This window comes from Labeo rohita, chromosome 7 (genome assembly GCF_022985175.1).
Source record: "Labeo rohita strain BAU-BD-2019 chromosome 7, IGBB_LRoh.1.0, whole genome shotgun sequence".
NCBI classification, from domain to species: domain Eukaryota; kingdom Metazoa; phylum Chordata; class Actinopteri; order Cypriniformes; family Cyprinidae; genus Labeo; species Labeo rohita.
In genome coordinates this window covers 11,208,280-11,221,680 of record NC_066875.1, presented here as the reverse complement: position 1 = coordinate 11,221,680, position 13,401 = coordinate 11,208,280, and the positions used below count along the sequence as shown (strand labels likewise).

The following is a 13,401-nucleotide window of genomic DNA, read 5'->3' as shown; positions in this document are numbered from 1 at the left end:
ACATGTCTTTAAACTGAACTAGCAATCTGCGACTTTGAACTTACCGAGAAGCCTTTCGTACAAAGTAAGAATGTGCGAACTCTAGGTTGTCGTCAAGCCAAGCTTCCATCATCCTTTCACTCTCGGGAGGATAGACCTCCATTCTGCCCACACAGATCAGCCGGTGGATATCATCCGCCTGCTCTCTTCTTATGTTCAGTCACAAACACACTTTCACCACAACCAGCCACCAGCGTCTACGCTGGCTGCAGTATTCTCTCTCTCTCTCTCTCTCTCTCTCTCACTCACTGTCTCAGCGCCGCTCTGTCACAAGGCGAGATTAAACAAAACTCTTTAAGCTTTTTAAATTAATTTTACATTAGTTAATCCTTTAAAGAGACCTCATTTCGAGTGATTATAAGTAATAACTGTAGCTGTTTTGGTAAATTATTAGCAGCCTGTATAACATTATCCTTTTTTGGCAATTCTTTTATGTTAAATGCATAATTTATATACTTTTCACTGCCATTTGATATTAGGAAATAAACTCCTCACAACCACTTAATCAAGTAAATCAATATCCCAAGGATACCATATGGGTAATTGGCAAGACATGTCAGTTAGTGACTGTAGCCTGCTTCAACCTATATTTAAAACAATTTGAATCAACATTTTACAACTATTTCATAGTCAGTTGTTATACATGCAGCGTTTATATAATCTCATATAAATAAAAGACAGCATGTATTTAGATAAAAAAAAAAGAAAAATATAATAAAATAATAATTTTAATGTTAGTTTAATGTTCATGATATTATCTAAAATGCACTTTGCTTTATAGCCTACATGCATAAAGTCTAACACAAAATAAGGAAATATCAGTTTGTCAGTTACCCATACAGGATTGGATTTTATTCAAGTAAAATTGAAAATCCTTACCAGATATTCGTCCCTTTGAACTTTTTGCTAACCTATTGCCTAATATTGAATAGCCCTGACCCACCCTTAAGCACTACCCCATCTCTGTACACAACGGTGTAGCCTTACCAGCAGATGGTGCCTCCTTCTCTCCTGGGAAAGCGAGATACCACTAAAGGCATATGTGCTCTCTCGGGTACAAATGCGATTCCATTGTATACATGGTGGCCTGGCTGAGCTAATGACAGTCTCTGGAGAGACTATATGTCTGTGAGAGTGAACAGTATTGGAAAATGTTTTGGAAAATAAAACATTTTATATAGCATTGTTTTGTTTTGTTTTGTTTTTTCTTTCAGTTCATTTATCAGTGGCTACATTTGGCAGGAACTCTAAGAACTTTTCACTACCTTTCCACAGAAATAGGAATCGTATCAAGGCATGCTGGGCTTATGGTGGGATTCCTGTTAATCCCATCTACGGCACCACATACAACTTTCACAACCTTCACGCAGCATTTGTCATGGTGTCCCCAACTAGATTTGCATGAACACACAAAGTCAGCTAGCTGGGTTGAAACACTGTCCAGATGTGGTCACTCAAGTCCCTCTAAGCTAAACTACTCGGTTCGCCTTTCAGTCATAAGTTAAACAACACTCTATTCCACCACATAATTCCCTGCACTACATTAAACAGCTCAGCCACTATTGTAAACCCTAAAGTCAGTGCCATGGAGGATAATGTTGGATGGAGAGAAGTCCTATGCAGTCCTCCAATGGAAACAATTTTGAGTGCTTAGTTTGTCCTAAGTAGCGCTCAAAAAGACAAATACGGCAGTAAAGTCATTCATTAACAGCAGGTTTAATGGAGACAGAGGGAATGGGGTTGAAACCGGGGTCAAAACCTCTTGAAACAATGGTATAGGGCCTACTGCAGAGACACAAGTGAATGTGCCACTGGATGCAAGAATTAAAAGTAACCTGAAAAAGCCCACTAAACACATATTGTCTAAAATTTGCCTGTCTTCAGATGATACCATGAAAAAGAGTTGTTTTGCTCGACAATGTTTATTATTTTTTTTCATGATATCCTGATGATATAGAAGCAAATAATGAAGACAGGATGAAGACAGTACTACGTTTTTACGTAATTAAACATATTAATTGGAAAATCTTATTTGGGTGAAAACTATAGGGGGTCTGACTCCCTAATTAAACACTGAGTCCCCATAGGAAGTATAAACAAAAGGTTAGGGAGTTTATGTATTTAAGGTGTCAAAAAAAATTAATTTTATTATATTATTATATATACTTTTATAATAGATTCAAATATCACAGATATATAACAAAAAGTTAAAATGTTTTGTCTTTAAGTTTTATCTATTTATTTCTTTATTTATTTCTTTATTTATTTTTAATAACATACCCCCTTGAAAGTTATTTTGAAATTTAGTTTGCACTTTGAATGTACCACCTAGTTCAATTTTGATTCAATACATGCGACCAATGATCCACAAATCTTCACAGTTAAAGGGATAGTTTACCCAAAAACTAAAATGTCAAACATTTCTTTTGTGGAACATAAGCCAAATTTAAAATACAAATTTGAACATTGTTTTGAATAGTTTTTTTTTTTTTTAATGAGTTCCTCGAGAGAGAGAGAGAGAGAGAGAGAGAGAGAGAGAGAGAGAGAGAGAGAGAGAGAGAGAGAGAGAGAGAGAGAGAGAGAGAGATGTTTACAGGTAACACGACAACACAAGGGAAAATGGTTTTGGGTGAACTATTCCTTTAACAATTCCTATTATAAATACATGCACTGTCCACTGTTTCAAGTTTATATGCCATGGCATGCACATCAAGACCTTAGGTATGCTCTGCAGGCATAGTTACCTCCAGCATGCACAGAATTCTCCTTAATATCATATCTCCTCTATGATGGGGTCACAAGTAAGGTGTTTCTGAGAAAATCTGCTGCAGTAGAAAACTTCTCCAGTGAACAGTTCTGAGCTCCGGTTGAATATTGTTTAATGTTTTCGGAGGTAGTGGAGGGGGTTTCAGGGGGTTGAGTCTTTCTTTCTGAGCTTGACAAACCACAGAGCTATCCCTGGTAAACATCACGAAGGTCTAGCAAGATTTGGAATAAACACAAAGGAAAATGTGCAAGGGGGAGGGCTTACCCTTACTTTCAGGTTGTTTTATGAGATATATAACAGGATGTCAGAGCCTGAGCTGAGTTGAGCTGTGGTCTGCCTGTTGCAAAAAGCATCTTTAGTAACAATTAAACTGGTCAAATCTCTTATGCTAACTTAACTGGAATGCGTTTGCATCACCAATTAACATTCAAAAAGACATTATGCAAATTACCACTGCATAAATGAGCTGTAATGATATTGCAGTGAATGTCTCTATTCGCTGGCACACCATCAAGAATATAAAACACCTCTTTCCATGTGGAAGTCACATGCGTGCATATGTTAATTATGAATTGTAAATATATTCATTTTTGCTCAGTAATAAGTTTGATGACTTTTTGCATTACCTGATATAAACATCAGCAGATTTGAAAAATTGCTATACAAATTTACTATAAGTTACCTTTATCACAATTTATCACAATAAAAAGATATATCATGGTACACACTACACTAAAATACTTATAATAAATAAATAAATAAATAAATGTTTTATTTTAGTAGGTATGTACTAAGTAGGCCATAATTTACTGTACTAAAATATCAAGTATAAATACAATTTATACTTTTAGATGACAGAACAATTTATAAACATAAATCCATGACATATTACACCAGGTTTACTGTGGTTATTAAGCCTTTAATGTTTCCAATGGGAATAATATAGTCTGTCTTCGGGACTTTGCTGTCTGCTGTGTCTGGAAATACATTAACATCCAATCCATCTTGATCCTTGTCAAATCCACGATTCTCTCTGTGATTTATAACTATCCCGCCAGTTTAAACAGCTGTAAAATAGGGTGAAAAGTAGGTCTTTGCTAACAATAGAAGTACATCTGGAACGCATTTGTTGATCCAAACACACTGTATGCCTTATTGGTTACCTCTACGTGAACCCTATTTTTTTTAACTTTGGTCATAGTTTGATGTTGTATATAATGCAGATTTTATGGATTGATGGGGTTTGTCTCAATGGAATAGCCAGCCAAAGTACACTAAAGTGTAAAACCTTGTGTGAAAATGATAACGGAAAATTGAAAGACAGTTTTTATTACAAACACGCAGATGCCAATTCAAACATTCCCACCGAGGGAACTCAAACTGCATTCTCTAGCGGTCACTAAGGGAATGCCTTCAGCGTGACCGGTGTCGGAAGCAAACACCTAAACACGACAATAACGCTGACCACGACCGCAGTATAAAGGGCGCTGAGAGAACACGTCATCCTCTTCTTTGTCTTCAGGGACTGTTTTGTTTGAAGTATGCATTCTGGTAAGAACACTGTTCTTTCTATCACACTATGGCAAGCACTAGTAGGACTTCTAAGACGAGTGCGGATCCATGTTCTCGTTATTTGACATCTGATGACACACAATCTTTGCATCTTGTTTTTGGGTGAAGAGTGTGTTCACAATGTCCTTAAGCGATTTACTATGACAAAACCATCACTCTCGTTTGTCTCTCTTCTTGAGGGAAAGCGACCGCTAGAGGATGCAGTTCGAGCTCCCTCGAAAGGGAACGTCTCAAGTTTTGCATGTAACTATGGTTTTACTTCATTACTGTACATTTTTCAAGTATCTGTACTTTACTGAAGTAGTTTTATTTTGAGTAACTTTTACTTTACTATATATACTATACTATACTATAAAACATATTGTTGCTCCTTATATCACATGCTCCGAGATGCAGAAGCGGTGTCTGATTCAAGAACAAACTGATTGTTTTCAATGGACCTGTTAAATTGCTTCGCAAATCGCAACAAATGATTTATTCACAAATTGGAATGATCCAGTTACAGCTGTTCGAGAGTCGAAATGATCCGCTTAGAGCGACTCTCAAGTGAACTGAATTCACAAGTAAGAACAGATCTTGTGAGAGTGCGCGCGACTGATGCTGCGAAAAGTAAGTTACTATGTCGAATTTTAGGATATTGTTAGCTAATACTAACTGTCTAGCTAACAAGCTAGCCGGTGCTAAGTTGAGGCAATTTTTAGATATGAAGTCCATATATTTTTATTCAACCACCTTCCCAGATAGCACACATACATCTGCAAGATGTCTGTTAAAGATTTCTCTTTTTTTTCAGTCATAAATATATACACACACATATACACAAATGAGACAGAAAAAACAAAAGGAGAGGAAAGAAAGGGAAATAAACAACAACAACAACAACAACAACACAGACCAAGCTGTAAATGTATGGATGTGGTAGTTTAAACAGGTACAGAGATAAGTTAAATCCATAGTTTCATGAGTTGTAATAGTAATTATTATTAATTCAATTTCTGTGTGTTATTTGTTGAGGGAAAAATAAAAAAAAATAGAAAAGAGAGATTATAGATATAACTGCACTAGGTATTACATATACATCGATATGATTTATAATAATAATAACATTAGAACATATTATAGTATTAGACAGCAGAAAGAGCAACAGATATGATCATCAATATAATGAGCATTTAAGTATATTCTGTTAAGGCTTAGTCACTTCTTGGTTGAGTGACTTCAAAACATTGCGCCATGTACAATCACAAATGCAGATCCATTTTCATAGTCAGTATATAGATGGAAACAAATTAAATGACACTGACAGATGATATTTTACTTTTAATATGGTAGGATAGAATTGAAGTGTCCTGTTGGAATAATAATAATGCATAATAATTATTATTCATAATCTGTTAAAGATCTCTTGATCTGGAAAGCATCTGCTGTGTACAAACATCTGGCAGACATCTGTAAGAACATCTAATAGACGTCTATTTGACATCTGATAGGAAACGTCCAATAGACATATTGCAGATGAGCAAACTACGTCTTGCAGATGTAAATGCAGACGTCAAATAGATGTCTCCAAGATGTACGTTTGCTATCAGGGTAGATAGATTACATCTGAGGGGAAAAAAAAAAAAGGTTGCAATGTTCAGAACATGGTAACTACACTAATTATCAAAGTAGGAAGTGATGCCCTCTGGGGGCATTTGGGCAGGGGTGTTTTTACACCACAGACAAGGTTTGAGAAGAAAGAATCTTTATGAAAATATAATTATATTTTCCTTAAAATGTTCTTCCTAACTTTAGGCCTTATTCTCGTGTCATATATAACTGTGACGTTCTGCGAAACAACATACTTTTTTCTTACTGGTGAAAATTAGATGGTCAAATCTGTTTTCTCTCAGATAGTCTACATTGCAGCGTAAGGTTCACAGTGAATATTATTACATCACTCTCGTAAACTTAGTCCGTATCAACAACAAAAATATTAGAACATATTTTTTATAATCATACTGCTCAAAATACCTGGGATTTTACCCAAAATAACCACTATATGGAGCCAAGATATACTTGACTCAATATAGTGGTTATTTTGGGTGAAATCGCAGGTATTTTGAGCAGTATGATTATAAAAAATATGTTCTAATATAAAATTAAATTAAGTAGCCTATAAAAATGGCAAAATCAGTACTTTTTTATTAAGTACATAAAAATACTTTTGTACTTTCACTCAAGTAAAATTGAAAAAGGAGTACTAATACTTTTTTTACTGGAGTAATATTTTATGATACATATTTGTACTTTTACTCAAGTACTTAATTTGTGTACTTCGTCCACCACTGGGACTACTTTAATGTTGCTTTGTGCCTTTTAGTTTTTTTTTTCCTCACCTTGTCCTTCGTCAACCTTCATTGTCAATTTCTACTGGCAAATGATATTTCTCAACATTAGCTGGTTGTTATGATAATAACCATGTAGACAGAATAGAAACAACTATTTAAGGGGGTTGAGATTTACTTTGTTTTTCCACTCTAATGATGTACAGGTATTGCTCTGTGCAAGCTGTTAATTCAGTGGAAATTGTTGGTGGAAAGAACAGAGGAGCTCATTTTAGTGTGTGAAAACACTCTTGATTTCCCTGAGGCAGTGTCCAAGATTTTGTCACGCTTCTTTCCACAAGCAAACAAAGGCTACAACCCCATGAGTGTTGTTTCACACTTTTTTTTTTATTATTTTTAAATTCCAACAAGAAGCTACACTTGTACAAGTGTGATCAAATATAAACTAACACATAACACATTATATTACTATATTAGGCTGATGTAATGAAAGCATTTCTATTTGTCATTCACACAATGACTGACTGAAATTAGACAATGATTATATGACAACAACAAAATGTATTATGAACATAAGTCTCCCAGTTACTTAAGTTGTACCTACAGTAGAAAGCCTATATTGTCTCATATCATTTTCATGTTGCAAAATACACATTTGCAGTCTTGTCTGGAAACATGGAGTAATGATTATAGAATTACTGAACAGCATTTTTCTTGTACTATACAGTTACTGTCATATTTTGGCTTATAACCATGTGCACTTGGTCAATTAATGGAACAGTCAGTGTGTCAGTCTACCAATAGCTTTGTCAAAGGATAATGAGTACTTATTGTGTAAAATGTTCAATATGAGTCTTTAAATTGTGTTTGACTTTACCACATATATACTGCCATTATATATCACCAGCAGCAGTTCATATTACTTTTAGTAATATCTGAGGTGACTCTGGAAAATTCCAAAAAAAAAAAAAAAAAAACCCAAAAAAAACATTACCTTATGAGCTTTTGAAATATAACCAAAATATTGAAAGTGACAATCATAATATCCCAGATGGAGAAGAAAATATGAATCAATGTTATCAGCACAAGGTGTCAAAAATCATGTATTCAGGCCAGGGTATGTGATGAGCCAGACTGAGATCCAAGTAGAATTACTAAGGCTGGACAGGGGTTACAAATAGGGGGACACTGGATGCCAGACAGCATGTGTGCAAAGAGAGACAAGAGGAGATTTAATTTTACAGCTGTGTCATTTCATTGCTTTATTACTTCAGTTGATACGAACAGCAGATAAACCCATCAACTTTTCAACATTTGGAATGACCTCCTTGTAAATTAAGTGATTATCTTAAAAGTTGTGAAGCGGGAATGCACAAGAATGCAATATTCCAAGTGTTCATTATTATGCTACAATTCATTTGAATTCATTTTAAAGCTCAAAGTAGTTAAATGTAATACCTGCCAGGCAATTGATCAAGTGGTTAATGAGCTTGGCGACTGGCTAGAGAGCGAGCTTCTTTAGATTGTTCTTTTCAAGGGCCGTAATAGATTCATACCTTCAAAGCGCAAGAGCACACAGATCTTAAAATAAATAGTGTTGAACCTGCTGCATATTTTTAGATGTATTTGCAAGTTTATTGTAAACTTTTGTAAATTGTTATTTTTTTATTTTTTTATTTTTTTTTACGATGTGCTAAATAGAACCATATGTCAATTAGGTACATTTATTTTCTTATTGACGTGGGAAATTGTAGCAAAGATAAAAGTGCTATAACAACAGTTATTAGATTAATACATTAATAAATGATAAATGACACTGAAAATGAGATAGATAGACAGGTAGATAGACAGATAGATAGATAGATATATAGATAGATAGATTTAGAATTACACTATCTATTATAAGCTGTACCACTGTACAACTGGATTTATAATATTATTATTAATAATAATAATAATAATAATAATAATAATAATAATAATTCTTTATTTAACCAGGTAAGTCAATTGAGAACCAGTTCTCATTTACAATGACGAACTGGCCAAGAGGCAGGTAACAATAAAGACATCTCAGATCTCAGAGAACCAGAGAAATTCTGACAAAGATACAAGATACATTAATACCACACACAATTCATATTAAAGATAAATATTTGGAAGTTCAGAATTCAGTCTTTTTCTGGCTTCCATCAACAAATCTGTTCTCAGCAAAGTGTTTGCTCATCCCTTCACAGTGTTATTTTTAGTAAGAGGGCTTTGGAATAACTCGTGCCTAGAAATGGAAATTTAAGATCAACACAATGAGAACTTGGCTCTGCAGCTCTATCCCCTGTGGAATTTGTGACTTACACAAGTAGTTTAAAAAAAAAAAAAATCTTAAACTTCTACCATACCACAAGGGGATCTCCAGGAAACTGGATTTCCTCTGAAGTGATCTGGGAAATGCATGATGATCTTTTCCTGACAGTTTTGTAACTTTATCATCTGTTATAAGGACTCAAGGCAAATAAGACACACAAGCCATATCTGGAAAGTCTTGGTTTGTATCTAACAAATGCTAATGTAAATCACAAAGCAAAAATGTAGCTACCTAGTAGAATACACATTAAAAAACGGCCAAGTGTATAGAGAATTCTTACAAAGCTCTAACTCGAGTTAACCAGACTGAGTTCGTTCAGACTGTAACTATGACCTGTTGTGAGTGAAGAACAACCTAAACCCATATGGTTTCGAATGATGTCAGGGTGAGTAAATATAAACATAATGGACCTCATTCATGAAACATGAGCAGAACGATTTTTTTCGTAAAGCCGTTTTGACGGAAACAAATTCATAAAAATGTTTGTATTTGCAAAATGTTAGTTGGTACGAAAGAAATGTCCGCCTGCTCCCTACCACGTGTAAATGGTGCGTAAAACGTTCTGTGTTCTTTTTGGCAAACTGATGACACTGAATTTGGCATAATAATTACAAGTTGATTTGCTCTTACCCGCCTTTATATATATATATATATATATATATATTTTTTTTTTTTCCCATCTAATTTGACAACTGTAAAACACTGCGCTCGTCACTGTTACTGTTTACCCAACCGTAAATGACCAGCTGGTGGCGCTTGTAAACGCTGTGGTGGAACAGCGTTTTCAAGCGCCACCAACTGGTCATTTTAAGAAGAGCGCCTGACTTTTTCAGCTGGCTAAAAACTCTTTGGTGGACACACGTTATTGCTTATTTATTTTTAGGCATATGGCCTATTAGATTTTTTTTTTTTTTTTTTTTTTTTTTTTTTTTTTTTTGCATTTATGCAATATACTGGAGCCAAATCTGAGAAAGTACACCAGACGCAAATTGCGTAGCTGTATTTAAAAGGCGTGGATTATGCTAATTGTAAATTAACGTGCACGAACGTCCTGTTTATGAATGATTGGAATTCATTAGCATACACGTTTAACTATCAAATCGGATGTTTACTAAGCGTTTGTGAATCCGGAGGAGAATTTGCGGGAAGATCTGTTTTACGCGCAGATAACTCAATTTACTCATATATTTACGCAAGTTTCATGAATGAGGCCCTATGAATGGTAACTAAATGTTTACTTCCAAACTAGTCCAGCAGACTGGAACAGCTGTTTTATGTTGCTGACCCAGTTCTTCTAAAGTGAGGTTTTGTCTTGTTTTTGTTTTGTTTTATTTTGTTTTGTTCCGTTTAATTTTGTTAGCTGCATATTAGTGCTTTGAACTTGCCTGAAAGCTTGGAAATTGTTTCAAAAAAGGACAGTCAAAAAATAGCTTTTGAGGTTTGACAAACACAAACACTGATGGTGAAAAATATCCAGAGTCCAATACAACTGAACCAACTAAGGCATGAAAATCCAACCACACAATTATGACGCAACATATGGAGAGTATAAGTCAAAAGAACATACATCTGTTGTTTTGACAAAAAGACCAGTTGACTTTCTAAGAAAGTCATAAACAGAATAAATTGTATATTTGTTTAATCATGTTGTTACATAACCTACAGCTTTTATAGAAGGCCTAGTGAACCAGAAGGGAGTAATTGCACACACCCACTCAAACACACCACATCCTGATGTCAAGAAGTATATCAATCACCTCACAGTTCTAGGACCTCCCCCATGCTGATATATTACTCACATTAACTTGATTCGTAACATATACATGACTCACTTCTGTCACAGTTAGATTAATACGCAATCTCACATTTTCAACTCACCCCATGTTGAATTCTCAGCTGAAATGTCTCCGAAGAAAACAGTATCCTTTTTTCTTCTTCCTTTTGCTCGCTCTCCCTCTTCCTCCTCTTTAAACTTTCCCTCTTTAACAGAGGCTTCTAGTAGACTGGCTTTTATTTATGTCCTTTTTTGGGATAGTAGATGGAGAGAGCTTGCTGAACATTACATTACTCCCTTGCTGTTATACCCGAGAAACTTTGCCTGCCCTCTCTCTCTCTCTTTTTCCTTCTCTCTCTCTCTCTGTCTATCTCTGTCTCGCTTTCTCTCTCTCTTTTATGAATCCCACTCTAACCGAGATATTTGAGATATAACCAATCACACAAGATCACGTTCAGGTGTGTTTGCGTGTATGTTTGCCAGCTTGTGTTTGAGAGATTCACTGGCATTGATTTAATACATTAATGTAAAAGGATTACTGAACTATTGCCATTTGTGTATGACTCTCTGTTTGTCTTACGCCATTACACACAGGTGAAATATGGCAAGGAAATGGTTCAAGTTCACTTGTCCAGGACACGAAAACATACCCAGTCATTAAGTGCTCTCAAGGGTTTGAAGCAACTGGGATCCAGCAAGGAACAACTTGTACCACTGAGTTTAACAAACCCAGGTAACTAGGCTCTGGGGTACAGCCCTGGTAAACATGTAAGGCGAAAAGGCCACAGTCTCTGGAGATTAGCAGATCTACCTAGCAGGCCTCCTCATTATGAAGAGATGCCATATTTGGACATTGAAACTTATTTTCATTAATTTTCTCTGGAACGGCTAAATTTATGTGTTAAATTTATGTATATACAGAACTGTATTGATTGATTGATTGATTGATTTTGCACACAGCATGGCATATCCCTAACAAAAAGTAATTTATTCAAGTGTACTTATTTTTTCATTTTTATTTATTTATTTTTAACTTATTTCTTAATACTTTTGTCACTTTTTCACAACTCTTCACACACTAAGCAAAACAGCAGTCTATGTGGGCTAAACTGTTGATTATTTCCATTCCTTTGGCACAAAATGCATTCAAACTACATTAAATCTTTTCTCACATAGACACAACCAGAGCCAAAAATCTATATACATACAGGCCAATTATACTCATTTTAAAACTGTTACACAACACCTAACATAATACAAAACTGAATAAAACCCCTTACCAAAAAGAAGTATACTTCAAGTTTATTTTATTAAGTATGCCTAAGTAAAGTTCAAGTCTATTATTAAGTATACTTTCTGTAGTAGGTATACAAATGTCAGTGTACTAGTAGTATACTTGTAAATGTACTATTTCAATACTCATTGGGACTAAATTGGCCCACTTTTTAGTATATAAAAATATACTTTAAGTATAACAGTAGTAAATTTTGAGTACACAACTAGTTTATATATGTTTTAGTTTGTACTGCAACTATACTAAAAGTCAACTTATAGGTATACTGATAGTTTACCAATTTAATACTTGTAGCATTTTTAGTACACTTTGAAGTATAGTCTCAGTAAACTTCTAGTTTAGTAGTTTTATACTGCAAGTGTACTCAAGTTTTCTTTAAGTGAACTTTACATCATACTTTAGGTATACTACTATGTCCCTATTAGGTATTAAATTGTATATTTTGTTATATGAATATCTGAACATACAAAACATCAAAGAAAGAGCAGGGTATCTGCTTGTAAACAAAACATTTTATTCTAGCTTCATGCCACCTTTTTAATAAACACTTGAATATGGATAGGTTTCATAAATAATAATAAAAAAATAAAAAATAAACAACATTTTGAACAAAAAGCTGAAAAAAAGACTATGAATTGGATTAAAAGTGATAATAATAAATGCAGGTGGAGTCAATAAACACCCCAAACTTGACAGTCATTATTACCTTATCATGGGTCACATTTTATTCCATAACGTTACAGTTTTGATGCGGTTTTATGACTAAAACTAACTAAATAATTAAATAACTAAATAAAAAGCCTTTCTCAAAGTCTTTCAATTTCATCACCAAAAGTGAAGTCTAGAAATCAAGAAAACACTGTGTAATGCTACCTGTTGTTTAGGCCATTGTTTTATGGTTTTATGAGTACCAAGAATGATTTTGGGTGACAACCTTTGCAAGTGTTGTGGAAAAATGAGTTAATTTAAGACATGTAGGGCATGCTTTTATTGTTTCAGTGCATTCTGAATGTAAAAATGACTGCTGTGTCGATCTGAAAGTTGGTTAGAGGAACTGTGTGAGGAGTTTTGAATAAAAAAGTGAACCTATTTAGAAATGTATTCTAATGATAGTTAAAATAAACAAACAAACAAACAAACAAACAAAAGTATTAGTTCTTTTAGTATGCTTTATTTCATTTCATAGCTATACGTATTCTCTTTTTCTAAGTTTGCTTTGCCTATTTGCCTAGTTTCTTTGGTTGCTATGTTATCTGATGTTCTTTGTTT

The 13,401-nt window shown here is 34.4% G+C and overlaps 1 protein-coding gene across 4 annotated transcripts in view; it reads right to left on the bottom strand.

The window, feature by feature from the left end:
- The window catches only part of pde5ab (phosphodiesterase 5A, cGMP-specific, b), a 44,525-nt gene extending 33,380 nt beyond the window's left edge, over window positions 1–11,145 (bottom strand). For 2 of the 4 annotated variants that reach the window (XM_051115410.1, XM_051115411.1), the window contains exon 1: window positions 45–234. In XM_051115410.1, the coding sequence (XP_050971367.1) occupies window positions 45–142 (98 nt within the window). In that variant the 5' untranslated portion in view covers window positions 143–234. Of the gene's footprint in view, window positions 1–44; window positions 235–2,783; window positions 2,901–10,942 lie in introns of those variants that run through there. The other 2 variants (XM_051115412.1, XM_051115413.1) reach the window with 2 other exon arrangements.
- Between the last annotated feature and the right edge of the window lie 2,256 nt (window positions 11,146–13,401).